The sequence below is a fragment of the Trachypithecus francoisi genome, unplaced genomic scaffold, assembly GCF_009764315.1.
Source record: "Trachypithecus francoisi isolate TF-2019V2 unplaced genomic scaffold, Tfra_2.0 Lachesis_group2, whole genome shotgun sequence".
In the NCBI taxonomy this organism is placed as follows: domain Eukaryota; kingdom Metazoa; phylum Chordata; class Mammalia; order Primates; family Cercopithecidae; genus Trachypithecus; species Trachypithecus francoisi.
The window spans coordinates 33,158,661-33,182,324 of NW_022681465.1; the positions used below are offsets into that span (position 1 = coordinate 33,158,661).

General features: G+C 32.3%; 1 protein-coding gene across 18 annotated transcripts in view; it reads right to left on the bottom strand.

Annotated features, from left to right (window-relative positions):
• The window catches only part of PPIP5K2 (diphosphoinositol pentakisphosphate kinase 2), a 77,127-nt gene that overhangs the window by 11,467 nt on the left and 41,996 nt on the right, over window positions 1–23,664 (bottom strand). For 4 of the 18 annotated variants that reach the window (XM_033178998.1, XM_033178986.1, XM_033178991.1 and 1 more), the window contains 11 exons: window positions 19,298–19,425; window positions 18,606–18,720; window positions 15,710–15,754; window positions 14,854–14,961; window positions 14,648–14,764; window positions 12,219–12,386; window positions 9,009–9,182; window positions 7,667–7,739; window positions 5,955–6,074; window positions 5,021–5,083; window positions 1,417–1,557 (listed from right to left, as the gene is read on the bottom strand). In XM_033178998.1, coding sequence (XP_033034889.1) covers window positions 1,417–1,557; window positions 5,021–5,083; window positions 5,955–6,074; window positions 7,667–7,739; window positions 9,009–9,182; window positions 12,219–12,386; window positions 14,648–14,764; window positions 14,854–14,961; window positions 15,710–15,754; window positions 18,606–18,720; window positions 19,298–19,425 — 1,252 coding nt within the window. The other 14 variants (XM_033178988.1, XM_033178987.1, XM_033178997.1 and 11 more) reach the window with 11 other exon arrangements.

The window sequence follows — 23,664 nt, forward strand, 5'->3', positions numbered from 1 at the left end:
TCAGGTTCTCTACTGTATTCTGAGGTAACAGCATTGTCCATTCTATCAGGTTATAGAAAATATAAAAGGAGATGACCACCTTCATTTTCCTGACTCTGACCTTTACCACTTGGAGAAGTTATTTCATTTGGAGTATTATCAATTCTAAGAATTGGACACATATATATGCAAATTTTTAAATTAAGACCTACTTCCTAAAACCATCCCTAAAGTGAAATACTTCAGAACACTCACCAATATACATCTCTATTACTGTTAATGATTGAAAGCTGGCCTCTACTACCAAAAATGGAAGAAAAGGGAAAGGTCACTACTTTGTATAAATGCAGGGGGTATCATTTAGAAAGAATATAAAGAGAATAGAGCTCTCTAGAATTATACAATGTGGTGGCCCAGGAAAGAGAAGAGAGTGATGGTCAGACATAAAAGTGGCATTCATTCCGAGAGCTCTAATATCTCATTTTATTCTTGAGCAAAATTTATTTACAGCACTCAGAAAAAGAGGAATGATATACAAAGAAAGTTTGTCACTTTCTAAGATATGACTAGAATAGTGAGATTCTTAGCTCTAAGCAAAAAGCACTCTCTCCCAAAACTAATGCTTTCTAAACTGGAATTTCCAAAGTACTGAGGAATCCTACAGAGCTGAAAACGACAACTGGCAGCTGACTTCTCACACCTAAAAAGGAAGCCCTGAGCATTTCCCAAAATGATGTCCCTCAGAATAGTGCCACATGATATTTAATGTGTTACCAAAAAAGTGTTTTCTAAAAAATAAGTTTTGGAAAATCTGGGTTATACAGCCTTCTTTACAGAAGAACGTCAGCCTTTTATATGCTAATATAGCTATACCTCTCCAACAGGAGGCGGGATATAACATAGTTTCTAAAACTTATTTAACCATGAACATCTTTCCTTCAAACACACAAATCAACCTCTTCAGAATGTTTTCTGAGATACACAATTCGAAAAACTGTTGTCCTAATTTGCTGTCTTTAGTTAAAAGCTCTTTCTACTTACCAAAGGTAGTCAGGAGATGAGCGTGTATGAATGGGTTAATGTGGACTGTTATTTTGCAGTTTTAAAAAACTTTGCTATAAAATTATATACAATAGGAATGTGAGATTTCTAGCAAACATAGGTTTAACAAAAGACCACAATTCTATATTTTGTTGACTTCTACTGCTTTTTTTTTTTTTTTGGTAAGAAAAAAAGAATTTGGCAGAGAGTAAAAAAAAGAGGTACAGTTCACATTACACCAAATAATTCCTAATAATGTCCCTTTATACTCCTTTGTCCCCTAAACTGCTACTCATTACCACTACCTGCTTTTATGTTTTCATAATTTCTGTTATATTCAGATAGTATGTAGTTGCCCAGCAACTAAATAATAACAATGAAAGAAAAATTTCCTACAAATTTCAGGGGTCTTCCGTGGAACATCAGATGATGGAGAAGCAATGGAAGCAAGAAATTCATCCACTTGCTTTAAAGATAGGGCATTATGAAGAGTTTCTAGAGGACAAATAGATGGCACCATGGAATACAATTCAAAGCCTAGAAGAGAAAAACACCAAAAACAAAAAATAAAAGATGGATATTTTAAAAATCAGTAATTAAAAAGGAAGACTACTGTTTAGAACTGGACAGTTTAGGTCTTTTCAATCTATCACATGCAAACACACAATATCTCTGAAGTCATGACACCAGATGCTATGCAATATGGAGCTGGAACAAGATGTGACAAAGATTTCTTTTTAAATGTAATCATGTAGTATAGCATGCACACAATTTCATTCTATATTGGTAAAATCTAAGAATAATACTTGAAAAACCTAGGGAAAAAGAAAAACAAAGAAATACAAGTTTTCAGTTTTTATTTTTTGAAGTCAGGTCTATTCAGTGGGTGAATAAGCTGATGCCACATGATGTATCCCTGATGCCAGGATGCTAATAGTAAGTTCTTGTTGAAAAATTATATAATTACTTGTGAATAATTTTTTTAGATACTTTTCCAGGCGTGCCAAGACCAATGACACTCTAGTATGAGTCCAAAACAACATTCATTCATTCATGCTGGAATAAAAATTCCAAAATGTATTTCACCTACCTTTACTGTATTAACACATAATTATATTACTAGGAATCACTGGCTGTGTAAAGTTAGGTCAAGTTAAAAGCAATACAAAATACAAATATGATCCTATTTTTAACAATGGCACAGAAATACAAAAATTTCATGAAACAACCATGCAAATATGTATTAATACCATCACTGAAACAAAAGCACTTAAATACACAGTTTATGTTTTCAAACAAATAGGATATAGGTTATTCACTTTTTTAAAAAAGAAAATTGTCTGTTTATTTAAACTTTATTCAACTGAATGGCTTTTAAAATTGCTTTCATATACTGTTAAAAATAACGAGTCTTTCTGCATCTACTCTTCTAGAAATTCAAACTAATTTCCCCCAATTAAATACCTACAATACTCAAATAAAATTTTATATCAAGTCAAATATCATTAAAAGTAAAAATTAACCTCAGACTGCAAGGCTTTTTGCTTTAACAGGTGTGTGCTCATTTTTAAATTGATGTTTGATTTATTTAAATATTGAAGGAAATATTGACTCAAGAACTGCCTAATTCTCAGTTAGAATAAGGAAACTTTGGTTAAAAGAGAATCTAATCTTCCTAGGAAAATAACCAAGGGACTTGCAAAACTGGTATGTCTGATTTTCAGGTACAAACCAAAGCATGACAGAACATTACACATACTTTGAAAACAAAAACAAAAACAAAACTATACCATAACAGCAGCTAAAGCACCTAAATTAAGCACTAAAGAAAGGCTTGCACAACTGTTACATTTTTTAGAAGTACAAGACTCATGCAAATGAGCGCAAACCCTTTCTTTGCATTACACTAAACTTAACGATGAGATCTTTTCTTCTTTCCTCACAAAGTTTATATATCTTTTATAGCAATTATTTTATTTCATTTGCCTGCTAGATTTTATAACAGGCAAATGACAATATAATTAAGTTCCTCTAGACTACATTTTTTTCCACTTATCCTTAGTAAACTTTTCCTTTGATGCACAATGAAAGGGTTAGCGCAGCAATTTAAAAAGCCACCCTGCTGACATGTTTAGAAGCTATAAAAACATACCACTGGAGCCTAGAAATTCCACAGAGGAAACGGACCAGCACCTATAGAGGTGTAGGTGTTCTGCACAGAGGCCCAGAAAATAAGGTAAAGCACTGTCAGAAGGTACTTGTTTCACCATGTTCCTTGAACTAAAGATGAAGGGAGGGGTAAGTCCATGATATGTGTTAAAGATGGAAATAACATGAACGTTAGGGGAAATAAAAAGTAAAAGGAAGAGTCAAATGACAATTCGTAAGACAGATAAGACAACATAGTATTAAAAAAGGAAAAAAGGAAACCTTAAAACTCAAAATAAATATTTGTAGAATTGAAAGGAATGCATCTCATACGCATTTATATGTGCGGAAAATCCACATTTTTTTAAAAAAGACCCTAAACCAAAGGAATATAAAATTACTCTATTTTCTATTAAAGTTAACAGAAATATTTTTAATTTTTAAAACCTACAGTTAAACACAGATTCTCCTAGATAATAATACCTCGAATACTGGTTTTAAACACATAGCATTCAGTACAAAAACTATGGTCTTAAACCTGCAATGCCTCTTCTTAGAATTTTTGTGGCTTCTGTTTTTCTTGTGACTTCTGTGTTTCTTCTAAGAGGTTCTTAGGCATGCGGGTTCTTTAGAAGCTGCAGCTGTATCAAATAAGAATCACTTTCTTCAAAAAGTAGCATTTAAACAGCTACAATGAAGGGAAAGTACATTAACCTTTAAGGCTAAATTTTTACTTGTTGAGGATGAGATCTTCTTATTCCACCTTCAAGAATTATTAGTGCAATGTTATTTAGACGTGTTGTTAAAGGATCCAGAAGGGGGAGAATGACCATAAACTTGTGTTGAATCCTTTAGATTCATAAAAGTTTCTGAAAGATCTGACTTGAGTTTTTGAAAGACTTACTTGCAGTTAAAAAGAAAAAGAGTTCCAAGGATAAAAGTATCTTCGTTCCATGTGTAATACAAGCAAAAATCTGTACGTTTTCTTTTAAATTCTTTGATCCTGAATTATTGTAAAATGATCAGTAAATATTCCCTCTTGCCCCACAATATCAAGGTCTATGTTAGAAGTTGTAATGCTGCAATAATTCCTTTTACAAATAATGGTCATGAAAAATTTTCCTATTCAGCCTCAAAAATAGAATTTAACAGAATTGGGTTTCTAGATCTTAACTTAATCTTCCTCCTATTAGGAGCCCTCTAAATTTTAAGAAAAGCAGTGGTACTAAAAGGAATTGGTTGCTTGATAACAGCAAACCACATTGCTACACAAGAACAAAGTGAATGCTGGACAAAGTTTTCAGAGTGCTCCAGACCAAATAGGGTTTTGCTTTAGGAAAATAGCCAGGAACAGACGATGTTATACAGTGAAATATGCATCACCAGGTGCCCAAGAATTTTTCAAAGACACATCTTATTTGGCTATTTGACATGGGTGGCTCTGTATTTTTGTTTAACTATCTCAATAAAACAACCACGTGATCAGAAAATTAGGAAGAAAAAAGTTATTGAGAATCAAGAAAAATTAAGGAATACTAATTGAAATTTAAAAATTTGTGTAGACTGATCTGAGAAATTAGAAGAAATTTTCAGGTGTTAATTTAGCATTAAAACTCATCATCGTGGTCATTGAAAAGTTTGATGAGTAATGTTAAATTATTATATAAATTACAGCTGAAAAGGGAGCTAGACAGTATCAAAAATTTGGGTGAATAACAAGTTGGAATTGTATGCCAATTGACAATAAGGATGAAGAAATGAATGATACTGTATACCCCACATTTTGAAATAAAATAAAAATAAAAAAGGGATGAAGCAGGGGAGTATCTTTTAAAATAAAAGCAAAACGTACCATTGGTTGGGTGTCGAGCAAATGAGATAGAAAACCTTTTAACAGCAGAACCGCGTGTGGCGTCTAAGAAAGAGAAAAACAGGTACCTGAAATTCGTAATAGCTACAAAAAGAAGAACACTTAAAAGAAAGAAGGGAAAAACAAATATATGAGGTTAGAAAGGTGGCATGCAGAAGGGACAATGACAGAAGGTAATAAGGCAAATATTGGTTAAAAGAAGTTAACTAGCTTGATGACAGAGGAAAAGTGTCAAATGAAATATACAAAAGAAAGAAAAGCAAGATGAGCTGGCAATTCTGGTAAATCCATGTTTTACTGTCTAAAATAAATGTGTTGATAAACGAGAAACTGTTTTAAATAAAGATGATCCTGAAAGAGCTAGAACCACTTCTCTTAACAAAAGGGACACGCTTCCATGAGCCTCAAAAAATTCTGAATATTAAAACTTAAGGTATATTAACAACATTAAGAGGATCTCCTTCAGCTAGGGATCCTAAAATATTCTCATCCTGTGTTTATTTTTATAAAAATATTGCCAATATAATATTGTCCTCTACTTATAAACATTCCACTCACTTTAATTAGTTCAATAAGTAAAATAAGTGTTAACAATAAATAAAAGTTTAAAAGATCAAAGAAACACTTGTTCTTTATAATATAGATTATAAATTATCTAAAAGAAGAATACACATAATACTATTTTCCATTTCAACAAACTTATTGTACAAGTACTCTAAATCTAACTACAATTAACTGTCTGATGAAACATGGATCCAAGTTGTAGGTAACAGAGAGCACTGATAGTCATTTAGGCAAAAGATGACAGGATTTCACTCGAATCAGTCAATGGCCTTAGATTTGCCTTTGAGAAATACTGCTCATGGGTGTGTGCTTGGGTGTAGATATGAATCTGTGTGTGCATGTGTGCACATACCATCTATGCAGCCAGAAGAGGTCAGCTTTTTACGATGAGTACGAGCATAATCCTGTAGGTTAGGTGCGCTTGAAGAACCCCCGAGCACCGAGGTGCTAAACAGGCCCGCACAGTGAGACCCTGATGGGAGTTAGAGAAAATACATACACAACGGGTGTTCTTCCATTCACATTGGGAATTCATGCAGCATGCAATTAACATGGCTCTTACCACATATAAGGCAACCTTTGGAAGTGCCTTGAAGAGGCTCACAATATTCTTGTAATTTCCTAATGATGTCAGTTTTAATACAATACTTCTAAACACCACTATCATTTATCATAGGTACAAATGGGGTAATTTAACATTGGACAAAATGTTATCTTTGAGAAAAAAAAAGTATGTCCATACAATAATTAGACATATACATCCTAAAGTATTAAAAACACTGCCATAAAAATAACTTAGGACAAGAAAGAACTCTGTTAATCAATTCCCAAGGGCAGGCCATATTTAAAAAAAAAAAAAAAAAAAAAAAAAACTCTCCTAGCACAAATTAAATCATATAAAATCAGTATTTTTAATGTATATTTATAAATGACAAATCTTTCCTGATGCCCCTGAATTAAGAATTACTACTCTTTCTTATGAAATAAAGTATATCAAAATTTATTTATCTGTGAGAAGACCAGGTTCTTTTCAATCATTCAAGGCCTAAATCACTTTAAATACTTAACAAATGACTTAATGTCTTAATTTATAAGACCCCCAAAGAAAAACATTATTAGCAAATAAAACAGTCAGTATAAACTGATGCTCAATTTGTAGCAAAAGGTTTTACATCCAAATAACACTTTTATCACTGGGGAAGGATTAAATAAATTTCTATCAAATATACTATGATACATCAATAAGAAGGAGTAATATATACATTTCTATAAATATACTGTGGGAATATTAAAAACTATCATTACAAGCTATATGAAATTAACTAAAGAGAGATCCTCAGGTATGTAGGCATCAACACAGTTCATATACTTAGTACAGAGATCACAGTACATACATAAACTTACAATGAGATCTGTTTATGCCTTTATTAAGCCTATCAGGATAACTATTTACAGAAAATAATATGCCACTATCTCATAGTTTATCAACCATGAGCTTTAAACCAAATGAGTTTAGAAAGGTCTTTTCCAATGTTGCTTTGAGTGTTAGCAAAGAACCAATTATGTTCTATAAGTTAATAAAGACTGAGAGTGCCACTGTGCATTACTTTTGCTTGGTTTTCCTTATGAGCTGCTCAAAGGAAAATTAATATATTCATATACGGTTTGAAGTATTCCATACTTTAAAAATACTTTTAGTCAGAAAAATGGAAAGTTCCTTTCTACATGCAATAGCATCTTTTCATCTTTATCAACTGGGAAAATGACGTTTCCTTCATAAATTAACTTACAGAGTACAAGATAAAAAACTAGCATTGGCAAGTTAACTAAGTGGTTATCATTGCAGGCATTCAAAAGGGTTATGCAACAAAACTGAATGCTATCTCTTCTTCATTTTATCAAAACTATATTTTGAGTTATACAACTCAACATTTCTGAATTAGTACACATTAAATAAAAACTACAGCATAGCATTTGGTCATGCTTTCACCAAAGAGTTTTACATGTGTGCACAATAGTGAGTTTAAGAAGGGTATGGAACACAATTTCCTTTACACCACATACCTACAGTAGGATTCTGCTTCTGTTCCACAAGAGTTCTCGGTGTTCGCAGGTAATTAGCATTTTCAGATACAACCTGCATAAGGAATCCAAAGTAAATGAAGTAAAACAGTAAAATAAATTAAGAAGTCCATACTTCATATGCAGCCTGTTCCAGACAGACAAAGGTTAATAAGCTGTATGATAAATATTAGTAGAAATACATAAAACATGAAAGATCATGCAAGATCCCCTTTTGAAGGGAGTCCATTTCATGAGGTCCTTGCAATGAAGTGGTGCGAAGCAGGCATTCAGAATGAAACATCATGTATGAAACAAGACAGATGAAAAGAAGCAATTAAGAGATTGATATAATTTCACTGTTAAAAGAAGCCAAATGCCCACTCTTAAACAGCTCCTGTATTTGAAGGGGGAAAAAACAACTACAAACAAAAGAAAGGGCAGACAGAGACTCTTGAGATCACCATACAATTATTGATCCATGCATGGGCTTTATCAGAGTAACCTTTAAATATTCACAGCCTTAATGGATACCATAATCCCTTTTCCTATAATCAAATGCATTATATTTCCAAAAGGAAATTGCTGAAATTATCAGAAACGTCATATGTGACAGTAGACCTTCCAATATAATAGAAATCATGTATATTTTAAGTTTCCAAATGTCATCACAGAAAGTCCTTCTGAAGTCATTTTATTTTGACCCATATTGTTGATGGGCACATATGCACTTGTTCCCTCTTAAAGAGAACATTAAAATATTACACAGTCCAAAGAAAAACAGACTGTATGTATTCCTTAAATTAGATACTTCCAAATAATGGAATAATGAGGCAGAAAATTGTCAATATTTGATATATTCTGCTAATTAAAACTGGGCCACATAAATTCTGGTATTTTCAAAAATGTTTACATTCTCAGCAAATTCCAAATTGAATCTAATTTTTTCAAATATGGAAGAAAATCTTAATACATTTTCTTACAATCAAATTACATAATTTGTTTCTGAAAGTTTTAAAAGACAAGTCAAAAAGAAAGATTTCTTTCATTTTTAAATAATTTTGTTAACAAGGTAAAATTCCAGGAGAATAACATTTATTGATTGTTTTTAAAATCCTGGATATGTGGAACCTTCTCAGTAAAAATACTAAACACATGCCATGGAAGTGATTTCTTTCCCTCAAATATTGGCAGATATCATAAGTATTTTTAAATGAACTCAAAATTAAAAAAACAAAGGATTTACTCTGATGTGAAATACAAGGGATTAGATGTCCTCAAAGATAGCTGTTTGTTGCTCTGAATGCAGGGAGGAAAAATGTTTAATGAAGTAAAGTTTAAAAACCTGTTGCCATGAGCCAAAAATACTGGATGTGAAAGCCAATGATTTGGGGGAGACAGGGGAAGAAGTGATTTGTTCCCCTGATCTGCGTCTTCGACGCCCAGTACCCACACCACTGGTATAATGCAGCCAGGTACCAGTACCCTCTGGGCTAGACACACTCAGGGGGCTCTCTTCCTGGAAGTGAGAAAGGGGGCAAAAAAAAAAAAAAAAAAAAAAGCAGAGCATGCAAAGTTAGATACAACAGAGCCAAATGATCAGAAAGAAAAAAAAATACAGTTTGTATTTGCTTATTAATTTTTTTAAAAAACTATTAAACAGCAATTTGGGAGCCAAATATTTCACTATCTGAGAATTTGATAGGAATAACTAATAAATCTAATTGCATGTGATAACAATTATGGAAATATTTTATTATGTTAAAAGACATAAAATACTTATACTGCTTCATAATTGTCCCTTCCCTGTTAAAACTGGAAATATTTTAGTAAGTTTCTTTTTTAGCAACTTTTAAAATATAAAGGTTTTCTGCTTAATTTTAGATATTCAAAGATTTTGTCTTATTTTGGGTGAATTTTTCAACCCAAGGCACTAAAGAATTGTGCAAAGGGTCAAAGGGATTTCAAGATACATAACTTGGAAAACTAAATCTGTCTGCCTGACATATTTAAAAAGTTCAGAGATCATAAGATGGACTCAAATTGCACCTGTTTATACTTTCAAGCTATCTATTTGCCCCCTCCAGAGATTATTTACAGATTTAGTAGGGAAAACATGCAGCAAACATTCTCATTATACATGTTTGCATGTTCAGGTTTCAGAGAGCAAGGAGAGAGTAAAATCTACTTGCACAAAATGAAGAGAACAGTCTTTTTCTCTGTGTGTCTTTTGGAAGTACAAACTTCTGATATCCATGGAGATGATGGACGCTGGAAAAAGTCTTCAAGATTTTACTTGAGTAATTTACCTTATGGAAGTAAAAGTTTAGCATGGCATAGAAATAATCTCTTGAAATCAACTAAGTATTTATGAGAAAAAGGTTTATAAATGTGTTTTGCGTTTTAAAGATTAACGAGGACAGTGCTTTTGTTAGAGGTTTTATAAATATAGATAAGTTGCAAAATGAAGATTTACAATACATTTTGCTGTATTCAGTATTATATAGGCTTTTTGGAGGGCAGAAGAGAGGCTTTAATGGTCAAATTCTGAATAATTTGATTAACTATAGATTGCTTATTCAATAACACATCAAAATCACTGCACTCACACAAATACTAGTGTAGGTTATATTAATTAACATAGCTTATGTCCCAAATTTTCTGAAACTAAGGATACCTGAACATAATCCCAGATTTTTCATTTTTTCCATTAAGTTATAATAGAACAAATAATTCCAAGTTCTATAATTGTTAAACACCCTCTTTTATAACCGTCTTCTTTTGTAATTAAAATATCACATTCAAGGGAACCTTAATGACTATATAATTTCCATTATAAAGTTGTAAGGATCTACTTTATGGACAGATTTTTGCCTATACAAAATTGTCAAACTGAAGCACATATACATTTGAACTTTGAGAATCATAAAACACATATATTTGCATAATTTGGGGCTCTAGAAATGAGCACAATTCTTTTTGTTGTTTTTATTCTCACCTATCAAATGCTAAAAAATGTTATACCTAATTCTTCAGACTTGGCATATTTAAATAATTTTTTTTCTAAAAGTTGATGGTTATATCTTAATTTCTTCCTTTACGCACACACATATATATATGTATGTATATATGTGTGTATATATGTATGTTTGTTTGTTTATTTATTTTTTGAGACAGAATCTTGCTCTGGCTGCAGTGCAGTCAGGGGTGATCTCGGCTCACTGCAACCTCCACCTCACAGGTTCAAGTGGTTCTTCTGTCTCAGCCTCCTGAGTAGCTGGGATTACAGGCCCACACCACCACGCCCAGCTAATTTTTATATTTTTAGTAGAGACAGGGTTTCACCATGTTGTTCAGGCTGCTCTCGAACTCCTGACCTCAGGTAATCCACCGACCTCGGCCTCCCGAAGTGCTGGGTTTACAGGCACGAGCCACTATGCCAGGCCCCTCTTCCTTTACACTTTTACTAGAGCATTTAGAAAACAGTTATAAGCACTGACTTCAATCAGTGTTGAGAGAATCATCCTACAGAAAATATAGATAACCTCAAATAAAACTTATTTAAAGTATTAAAAATGTATACAAGTGCTAAAGCTTTATTTAACAAGCTTCATTCTAACTGTTCATCTTTCCTCTTAAATGTTACTTCATTAATTATTTAAATGTTTTCCTATTAGAGAACATAAGAATTATTTTAGCCTATTTATAGATCTTAATATAAAGGTAAAATTTTCAATTATATTATGAAATATTCAAATTCCTACATAGACTTTGCAATTAGGCAAACAATTTGGAATTTCATTTCTTTACCTATAGTATCACTTGAATCAGTTATTGCTAAAGCATCTCCAGCAAATGCTGTCTACTTTTTTTTTTTTTTTTTTTTGAGACGGAGTCTTGGAGTCTTGCTCTGTTGCTCAGGCTGGAGTGCAGTGGTGTGATCTCGGCTCACTGCAAGCTCCGCCTCCTGGGTGCACATCATTCTCCTGCCTCAGCCTCCGGAGTAGCTGGTACTACAGGTGCCGCCACCACATCAGGCTAAGTTTTTGTATATTTAGTGGAGACGGCGTTTCACCATGTTAGCCAGGATGGTCTCAATCTCCTGACCTCGTGATCCACCTGCCTCGGCCTCACAAAGTGCTGGGATTACGGGCGTGAGCCACTGCGCCCGGCCTGCTCTCTACTTTTAACTAAAATTATTCTTGATCCATTAAATCAGGCTTTTAAAAAAAATTCTTTATTGAAGATTAACCTAATGTAAATATTTCTAATATAACAAGACAAAAAAAACATTCATTTTTCAAGTTCCTAGAAACAGCTTATTTTATATTTGCATTCTTTTTTATGAAAACTATGTAAAGCTCAACATTCTAAAATTAATCTATTGTTGAACTGCCTCTATATTTTTTGTAATTTATTTTAAAAATAGATTAAATACCATTTAAAAATTTGCTGGTTTCCCAAGCTCCACAATTAAAGCTGTATTTTCTTTTCTGTTTTATTAAAATATAGTTAGTTTATTTTATGAAAAATGTGTTCTGATACATATACTTACATCATTTGTAGCCATCTTCCTAGATCTTGGAAGTGGAGACTTCCTGTGTATATGAATTGGCTCTGATACCATTGGTTTAAACAATATCACCGCTCGATCAACCTCATCTCTTTTAGAAGTATGTGGTTCATCATCATTATCAGTTTTAAAAGGTCTCCTGCCTTCATTCTGTGAGCAAAGAATATAAAACACTTCTACTATTCAGATTTAAGAAATATCTTCTGATGAACAGATTCAACCACCACTGGTAGAGGTACTTGAAATACATATACAAGTTTGTTTACTCAGATGTATGAACATTAACTGAACTCTTCTAACAGCTGAGTATTATGCTGTGTACTATGAGGGAAAAGGCAGAGTCTCTGAGTTCAAAAATACATACACTCTATGGAGAAATTAAACAGTAAAATGGCAATTAAAAAACCCACATAAGACAAAGTGTTTAATTACATTTCATCAAGTGCAAGAATAAACAAATAATAATAATAAATGACAGAAAGAAATGATAGAGATGAGCTTTGTCATATAGGAGTCTCATCAACCTAAGCACGAACTAAACAGCATTTGTATTTATAAATTTTAGACTATTTAAATCTATTCCAAATATTTCTAATAAATGTGATAACTGCATTAAAAGTAACTATCATTCAATGACTCATTAAGCATTTACTAAGTGTATACCGTGTGCCATGAATTGTACTAAAATATCCAACTATAAGACAATGCAGGCCGGGAGCGGTGACTCACGCCTGTAATCCCAGCACTTTGGGAGGCTGAGGTGGGCGGATCACGAGGTCAGGAAATCGAGACCATCCTGGCTAACACAGTGAAACCCCATCTCCACTAAAAATACAAAAAATTAGCCGGGCATGCTGACGGGCGCCTGTAGTCCCAGCAACTCGGGAGGCTGAGGCAGGAGAATGGCGTGAACCCAGGAGGCGGAGCTTGCAGTGACCGGAGATCACGCCACTGCACTCCAGCCTGGGAGACAGCCAGACTCTGTCTCAGAAAAAAAAAAAAAAAAAAGACAATGCATACATTGGGCCACAGTAATACAGTAAAACACATATTTCAAAGCAGTAAGAATGGACAAACTAAAACTAAATGCAACTACATTGATGAATCTCCTAAACATAATATTGGCCAAAAGAAAATAAGCTGAGTACATAAAAACCCTCATCAAATTAAGGGTTACAGAGAATAAAAAGGTACTTTTTTAATCAAATAAGGGATATCTAAAACTTGAAGGGATCACCACAGTTAATAATAAAACACTGAAAGAAAAGAATGTCCACTATCACTAAATCTATTCATCATTCATAGATGATGTTATGATCATATACATAAAAAATCCAAATGACTCTAAGGGTAAATTATTAGAATGAATAACAGTATATATTAAGTTATACATTTCATACTTATAAAATTTTTATACAAAACTGAGTTAAAATTTAATATGACAATAAACAAAAAATGAAATTTAAATAAATCATAAAATAAATTTAAATTTATCATAAATAAATTTATGATAGCATAAAAAACTATAAAGGAACTAGGAATTAATCTGACAAAGATGGTATAAGACAATTATTTGGTGCAAAAGTAATTGTGGTTTTTGCTATTATTTTCAATGAAAAAAATCATGATTTTATCAAAAAATATATAGTTAAATAAATTCAGAAATATACCAAGTCCTTAGACTAGAAGACCCAATATTGAAAGAGTATCATTTTTTTTCCAAATTGAGCTGCAGAGTAATGGTAATCTCAACCAAAATCTCAAAGAGTCTTTTCAGAATATTATAAAATGATTATAAAATTTATATGAAAATGCATGAAACATGAAATATTCAATATAATCTTTAAGAACAACAAAGCTGGAGGAATTCTGTACTCAATATCAATATTTACTATAAAGCTATAATAATTAAGACTGTGGTACTGGTAGAGAGAGAAACAAACAGAGCAATCAAGTAAGACTAAAAGTTCAGAAACCAACCAACCAAAATACACATACAATACATGTCTGCAGTATCAGATGTAGTACTATAGGCAGCAGAAAAAGGATGAGCTCTTGAATCTATGATACTGGGGCTTAGTTATTCATACAGCAAAGACAACAAAACTGGACTGCACATCACATGTACCATATCCAAAAAAGTCAATTTCAGTGAATTAAAGGTTTAAGGTTATCCATTCTAAACATGGCCTTAAAATTCAAACAATCTAAACAAAAGATAAAATTCCTAAGTATTCCAATATGCATAAAAGTGTTGTCTATACAAATCACACTTTAAAAAATTTAAGCCATTTTCCTACTTAGTAGTCGAAATAAGAATTATTTATAGTACATTATAAAAATCTCTTATAGAAACCTCATGAAAATCTAGAACCACAGTAACTAAGCACTGAGAGTTCCACCTTCATTACCTCTCTGGAAGCTGGTCTATATCCGTAGCCAGAAGGTAAATTTTTGTCTTCTTCACAACCTTTGGCTCCTGGACTAAAGTGTAATTCAACATGGAAGCGTTCCTCTGAGGAAAGATCCTAAGAAATATGACAGAACATTTTCAAAATGAGAAACTTGAAGCTCTTTATTTATGTCTGGTAAAACACAAATCAAGAGCTCTGTTTACCTTATTAGGATCCTCATAAAGCATGATAACAATCTGAGTCATGTAGTTGAGCTCATTGACAACATTTAAATAATCCATAGCTCTTTTCCACTGTTCATCCTTTGATTCCTGAACAAAAGATATATGTGGTAAGCATTTTCTCAAACTGTTACTTGAAAGTCACTTTATTGTCACTATGGTAGCTTGTTTAATCCTAGTGATACCACATAAAGTGAATACTTACTATGTGCACAATTTAAAAAAATAATTCCACTACATTTAAAAGTCTTACTAAGTTATTTAAGCTTGTTTTGGTAAAATATTTTTAAACTCTCTACAAGTTTGAGTATCCCTAACCTGAAAATTCAAAATCCAAAACGCTCCAAAATTCAAAACTTTTTGAGCACTAACATGACACTTGAAGGAAATACTCATTGGAGAATTTTGGGTTTTCAGATTAGGCATGCTAAACCAGTGCAAATATTCCAAAATCCAAAAACAATTCCAAATTCCAAAAAACTTCTGGTCTCAAGCATTTCAGATAAGAGATATTCAACCTATATTAGAAGTTGTAGTAGTAATCTTTTTTTAACCGTTTATACAAAATGAAAAATAAAGAATTTCTTGAAATATGACAAACACTACTGAATTCTGAGGGTAAGAGACAGTTTTTAACTTTGTTCAGTTCCAAAGTACCTAGTATAGTGTCATGTTTCATAACCACAGAATACTATCCTATAACAGGAATGCTATTTTTTCCCACCATCATATATAGTTCATATATGCGATATAGGCCTATCAATAAATATCCCTATTACACTGAAGTGATATTCAAAAATCAGCAGAAGGAGGCATATGCAAATTCTATTGATCTTACCATCTCCTTCACCATTCCTCCATCTTCATTCTGAGAATCATTGGTCTTTAAATATGTAATCATAGAGCATCAGAACTGAAAAGGATCTTAGAGAACATGTACTACAAGCATTCAAAGTAGAAAATTATATCTGAAAAGGCAAAACTACTCAAAGTAAAGTCTATAGTCAACAGTTAACAGGATCTACTTAAATTATATGTAGGTCACAGATAAATTTCCTTTGCTGTATACTATGTAATTACGTTACAAATATATAAAAGCACATTTCCTTTTTGTATACACTAAGAGTATACAATATTATGAACTTTAGTACAGAATGCATCTTGTTTTAAAAGCAAATTATAAGACCACACATTGACTGTATGTTTTTTAAAATTCAGTATGTATTTTATTTCTATTTTAGACATTACACGCACATGCATGTGTGCAAGTTTAGGAGGTAATATGTGAAAAGATGTATTTTTTTTCAAAATTGATAAGGGAAAACATAAATTAGCATTACTGAGCTTCACTAAATGTAAAGTTAGCACAAATGATGAGTTTAAATACTGAAAATTTTCATTAGGTGAAGAGCTAATTGATCTTGTGATTTTGTGATACTCCAGTATTAAGAACACCATCTAATGTCCAACTCAGTGTTGCAGTTATAGACTTTGCTAGGTCTTCTCTAATAGATAAAATTAAGTAATATTTAGTAGTAACTTCCAGAACATAATTAATATGTAAGAAGACACAAAATTTTTTTTTAAATTAAGGCCCTATTACACATATTCCTGAAATCTTGTTTATAATCTTAGTTCCTTAACAAACCTTACAAATAATTCTACAGAAAGATTTTACCCAGTCCATTCTGAATAATTAAAAATTACAACTGGTAATACACTAAGATTTTAATTATATTACTTACAGATTCTTATAAGGATAATAAGAGTTAGGATAATGAAAACAAAACATTTTGGTATAGACTTCAATTTTCACCTTAGTAAATACATGTAATTATTTTTCCCCCTGGAAGCACTGATTTTTAAAATAATGAAGTTGTTCAGTTTTTGTTTTAGAAATGTAACCTGAATTCAATATATGCCCAACAAACTCTAGATCCACAGCCACCAACCTAGTCTAAATAACATCTTTCTGGATCACTGTACTAATTTCCTAACTGGTTTCCTCATACCCACTTTCACCTATCTACTGTCCACACAACAACCAAAGTCACCCACTTCCCTGCTTAAAACCTTTCAATGGCTTCCCAATCCACTTAGAATACAAGGCACTGGCTCTTCAACCACATCTGCTGTCATTTTATCCAATACTTACTACTGTTCTCCAACCACAGGCTTTCTATCAGTTCCTATATTATTCATGTTCTTTATACCCTCTACATATGTCAAAAAGGACCATGTAAGAGATGTATCTCTCCTCCTCACAAACAATTCCATCAACACTACTGTTTATACAAGCTTTTGCCTTGCTAATTAAGGGTCATTTTTTTCCCCACTAATCCACATACTTATGCAAGGATGTCACTTTGCTATTCTTTAGTGGGACAAAGAAGAAACAAAAAATCAGAAGAAATAACGTATGGGTTTGGAATTTTAATTGGAATAGAACTTTGAAACAGCCTTAGGATAACTATGATAATAATAATTACTCTCAAGGACCAGTAATAAGATTGATTAGGAAACAGATATATACCTAATTATCACTACATATTTCACTGCCCTCCTTTTAAAAGTACATAAGAAAACAAAATTGAATTTTCTTTTATAGATCACTTTCTATACAGATGTGCATATATTCATACGCACAGAAAGATAAAGAAATATTCTTATCTTTTGGCTAGTTTAGAGATGACTGATTTAGATGAGATTCTGGACTTCAAGTAGTATTACCCTATTGCAGCATGGCACTGAGTGGAGTGGGTGGCACTGAGAGAGAAGTTAAGTGAGTTTTGTACGCAGGAAGAATATGAATTACTGTGGCAAATGGGTATCACCGTAGCAGATTTTGTGTTTTCCAAAGATGGCTGACATACACATTCAATTCTACATACTCTTCTTACAACATGACAGGGACACTCAGCCCATCTATGCTGTGGGTTGTTTCCTCTCCTTCTGAACCTGGATGAACCTCTGTGTTGGCCTCAACCAAGAGAGCTCAGCAGAAGTGATGCTATATGGTTTTAGAAGTTAGGTCATAAAAATGCCATGCACTTGCACCTTGCTCTGATAGGAAGCTCACTCCTGGAACTCAGGTGCAATATTTTGAGGAAGCAGGCCACATGACGAGGCCAGATGTAGGTGTTCTGGTTGATAACTGCAGCTGAGGTCCCAGCAGACAGCCAACATGAAGCACCAAACATGAGAGAAAACCCTTGAGATTGAGACCCAGCCACTGTCTGACCACAACCTCATGAGACTCTAAGTGAAACTTCATAACTGATCCTAGTCAACACTCTAAACTGTATGAGATAAAAATGAAATGATTGCAGTTGTTTTAAGCCACTAAGTCTTGGTATGTCATTACATAATAGTAGATAATAGTAGATAGTACGTAATAGTAGGTAAGTGGCACAACGTCTAACCAAACACCAAGTCCTATCAATTCTGACCCCTAAATGACTCAAATTCATCAGGCTTCTCTTTACTGCCATCAGTCTATAAAATCACCTAAAATACTTTATATTATTGTTTGCTTGACTGTATCTTCCCTGAAGAGAACATCTTTATCCCTAAAATCTAGCAAAATGCTTGGTATATAGTAGTCCCCTGAAAGACGACATTAAGTAGTAACACTTAAGGATGAATTACTAAAATTTCACAGTAAAAATAGCAGTTAGTGATTTAATTAAAAAATTAAATATATTTGTTAGACTGATGTAACTTATTCTACTTACATTGCATAAGGCACCATAGCGAAGAATAGACAGCAAAGAATGTACATGACTTTCACTAGTAAAATATAATCTAGTACGAACATGACGTTCAGGAGAAAGAACACCTCTAGAATACCTAAAATTAAAAGCAGACAGGGTTCAAACATAACCATATAATCAAAAACTCGCTAAATATTGAAATTATTTTCCAAAATTAAATTTAATTTCACTAGAAGTAAAAGACCATAAAAATCGATTATTCTTCCAACCACAATAGAGGATTTATGTTAGTATATATTCTTCTAACATGACACAAACTATAACTAACTAGGATCTCTGAGAGTAGTCAAAGAATAGACTTAATATTAGTCAAGTACACTGTAAATAGGTTATTTTATCTCTTTTAGTAGCAATGACAGAGGTTATAGACCTAAAGATGACCACAGACATAAATGCTGCTAAATGGGGTATACATTGATGATCCCATGTGAATGATGACCTATATTCCCTTTTCCCCACTCACCTTAGTTTTCTCTAAATTGGAGCCAAAAATAACTTTGGTTGGAAGTTAACAGAAATTATCTAGGTAACAGTATTTTCACAGTATGCCAATGACACACTTCTGACTTCATAGGATCATCAAAGTGTAATTTAAATTTGAAGTATGCAAAAACAGATGCCTAGAGATTTAAATAACCAGTACAGTTTCTTACACAGGATGAAGTTTATTTACAGTGTCATCATCTTGTGTCCTCTGAAGGTCTGAGCGAATTTTTCTAACCAGAGGAGTACAGTAGCCTTTGGCAATCTCCAGTTTTTCAGCTTTAGTTATACCATATTCCTGAGCAAAAAATACTTGACATTAGAAAAAGGATATAATGACAAAGTACTCTAAAAAAATACACTCCTAAATTAGTCTGGTGAGAGACAAATATTTTATCAAGCCTTTTTTGAACGTTGGATAACTCCAAGTTTGCATTTTTTGCAACTGCAAATGCATGATTTTCAAACTATTAAGTATAATTGGAAGGATTTTGTGGTGGAACTGAACAAAAGCCAGTAATTTCTGAAGGAGGAGAATGAATGGGTGAATGTAATTTTTATGACTAGTATTCACTAAATCAGAGGTTTTAAATGTAAAAACAACCCTAAAAGAAAGGTGGATTAAGGCCACAAACACTAAAGCACAATATGTAATAAATATATGAAAAAAATTAAACCTTGAGATTTCTGTCTTTCCAAATGTCAAAGATTTAAAAGAATAACATGTTCTTCAAAAGCCTTTGGCCAATATTTTTAAAGTTTTAACTGGTAGTGAGCAAAGATTCCATGAAATTATCAAATTTAATGACATAATCATTATGGGTTAATTGGATTTGTAAGGAATTAGCACAATGTGAAGTGTCCAGAAAACATGGTAATTTTAAGAGTAATTGCAATGAAAATTATAGTTCAAAGCATAGAAGAGGAGAAAGGAAGAAGGCAGAAAAGTGGGGGTAGAATGGAAAAGAGGGAGAAAAGGGAAGAGGGAAGAAACACACATACCTTCTCTCTCCAAGTTCATTCTAGGATATCTCAACTTAAAGGCTATTTCCTGCTACCAGATACATCCAGAAAGATTCACATGGAATAACATCAGTATAGACAATAGATCTCAAAACTGCCTAATAAAGAAAATGCTGACTGGAAGTTCTGACCTATGAAAACAGAACTTCCTGGGGGTGATTTACCTTAAACTAAAGCTAAGGTGGTTCAATAATCTTGCCAATGTAGGTGACTATATAGTGAATATACAACTGTGTATTTATGTGTAAATAAAAGAAAAATGTTGGAATTACAAAATCATCAGGGAATTACTTTTTAAAAAATTTGTTATTAGCAAGGTGTGAGGAAACGGATTTTCACACACTGCTGGTCTGGGTAAAAACTGATTAAAGATTTCTGGAGCTACAGAAATAGTCTTAAGTGAATGGAAAGACATGTAAAGAGAGTGAAACAAATTTCAAAAGTCTAGATTTCCAAATACAAGTTGGTTAAATAAATTATTCTTACATTCACACCACTCAGCCATCGGGAATAATAATGCATATTAGCTTTATTGGCATGGAACGAAGTTCTTTATGCTAAATGAAGGAAAAAATTAGGTTGTAAAATAGTATGCTTTTTCTGATTCAGTTTTCGTAAAGAATGTATTTTCTACATATATGCATTTATGAAAAAAATTATATGTAAATGAATTTAAGGAAAGAGGCCTTTAAAAATATTCCAAAACATTGATATGTTTTTCTTTTGTTGGTAATGTTGTAGTAATTTTTTTGCTCTATTTGTATTTTCTAGTTTTATTACAAAGATATATTACTTTTATAATCAAGAAATCTCTCTCTTCAAAACAGTGACATATTTTGCTCATCTGCATCTATCAACTAGGACCAAATAATTTTTAGATATGCAAATTCTTATATGTAGTTACAATATCTGTGCCACAAATAGAATTGATTGAAATACCAGCTAAAGTGACTTGAAGGCTTTCTATAATGATTTCATTGAGAATGTCATTGAACTATCTTTGGGAAATGCTACTATAAAGAACTGTCTGCATTTCATAATCTACAGATAACCAAAGAAAAATCTTTAAACTTCAATTAATATGTGTCATCTCAATTAAGATAATTTTAATATCAAATTTGGTCTCTAAATGTTTTTATTTACCACCATACCATCATAGTTATAAAGCATCATTTTTAAACCAGGGCCCCAATTTTCTAAGGATTAAGCCTGGTTAAAAAGTGAAAATTTGATTCTATTGTAGCATAAACACCTATCAAAACTAGCTTAACTGTTAAAATAACTAAAACAGACCACATGCATCATGTAAGCCTAGATATGATTGGAATTACAGAATTCACATAGCATAGACGTAAAAATTAAACAATCAATGTAAGAGTAGAAACTGATTTTTTAAGGCATAGTATCATTTTGAAGTACACCAGAATATATGTATATACATTTCTCTTTCATAGTCATACCCTGTTAGTCTGCATTAAATTATTCCAAACAAGTTAAAACTTTGTATTATATGACTGAGTCAAGTCTTGAAGCTTGAAATATTATTTGCTTGAGAACTATGTACGCAAAATTTTATTTTTTTCCTACAAACCACATTTTCATTATAAATTACTGCAAATGTTTATAATTGCTAGTTTTTTTTTGGTGATTGAAAATACCTGCCTTCTGTCCACAGTTTTTGTATTTATGAGGCCTAAAGTAACAAAGCAAGATAATATTTATTGAACTGATTCAACGATCTGGAAATAAAAAGAACCCAAAGTTTCTGTTAACAATAAAGATTGTCATACGAAAAAGTTACGGAGATAAACCCAAAGTTGTCCTCTCCTCAATTTATAAAATAATGTCAGGACACCAGGGAAGCACATAAAAAGACCTTCTTGTTTTAAAAGTATGAATTTACCAAAAATAGAACTGATTTATGTAAACTTGGGCACAATTTTATCTGAAGAGTCAAACGATTTCAAAAATAACTTTTCCAAGAAAAATAATTTTAGAGTTGTCTTCAAATAAATTCTCAGACCGTCATGAAAATCTAACCTAATTGCAGCAAAGAGAATTACCATGACAAACTGAGAACAGCTGAGCGAAGAATTACTTTGATAGATACAAATGATGACTCAACTCCTTCGTAACATACTAATCTTTGGTGCTTCTTCTGGTATTTAAAAAAATTTATTATAAATATTTAAGTTACACAGACATGGTGAGAAATGTCTTCAACTATATAAACAATACACCTGAAATACATACACCATTTAAGGAGGAGAAATGACCATCTACAATACCATTAACACTTGAGTTTTCTTTTGGGCTCAACTCTTAGAGACTAATTTTTCATTCCCAGTTGTAAAATATTTAGTATATATAATGAAAACAGTAGAGGGGTGAGATTAAATAAGTAATGCAATGGCACAGACATGGTTATGCTAAACATTAGACAAAGCATTGTGTATTTATTTAGCCTCTGAGTAGGTGATAAATTTAGATATACTGAAAGCCCACCTTGAAAAGTGCTTATAGCCACCATAAATATCTTAAAGTCTCGTATTCACAGCTAATTGTTAAAAAGCATACTTACAAAACTGAAACATTTTATTATGCAAAATAAAACTTGTCTTTTACAGAATAAAACTTACCTTTTTCATTTGGTAAATGAAAGAAATTGTAAGGGAATGAGTCCTGTTTCCTAAGTAAATGTTTCCTAAAGTAAGATCTAAAGACAATATTCATAAAGTCTGAGATATTTTCATCCTCTTTTAAAGATAATTTTTAAAATACAGGTTCATACAATATACCTAAAATTGTCTACACTATATATCTGATCAAACAAATATACAGTTCTCTTTCATGTTGAAGAAACAAGCTAATTGTTAACATGTACACAAATACCTATAGGTAAGTTGTACAACTGTCTGAATTCTGTTTTTCAAAATCTATAGGTTTTCCTGTACTGTCTATGTATATTAGGAAAGGGACAGTTATTTTAACCATTGTTATACATGGGTATTCATAAGTTAGGCTTTTCGAACTTTTTTCACAATCTTTATCTTTTTCATATATTTAACATTTTCCTGCTGTCAAACTTTATGTAGTCCACAGGTGGAATATCTGATCTACTCCAACCTCCTATTTACAATATGCAAATAATCTTCTACTGAGTTGAAAAAAGGTCCAAAAATGGCATCTGGAACTTTGTTCTTCTGACACATTCCTGATCTCAATATGTTTTGTCACTTACCCCTTTATTATCAATCCAATTCTGTTTAATTGCATTTTAGTTATTTGAATTCTTATTACACCTTTATTTTTATTCTCCTATAATGAAAAGACCCATGTCCCCCAAAAGAACAACTATGTATATCTTGACCTCTAAACATTATTTTCAAAATACTTTTGCATAAAGTAAAAAGACTTGCAAAAAATTTCATATAAGGCCGCAACTATCTTTATGTCTTACTCCCCACATATTTCCATATATAGATGGCAGATGCAGAACAGGTGTTCAATAAAT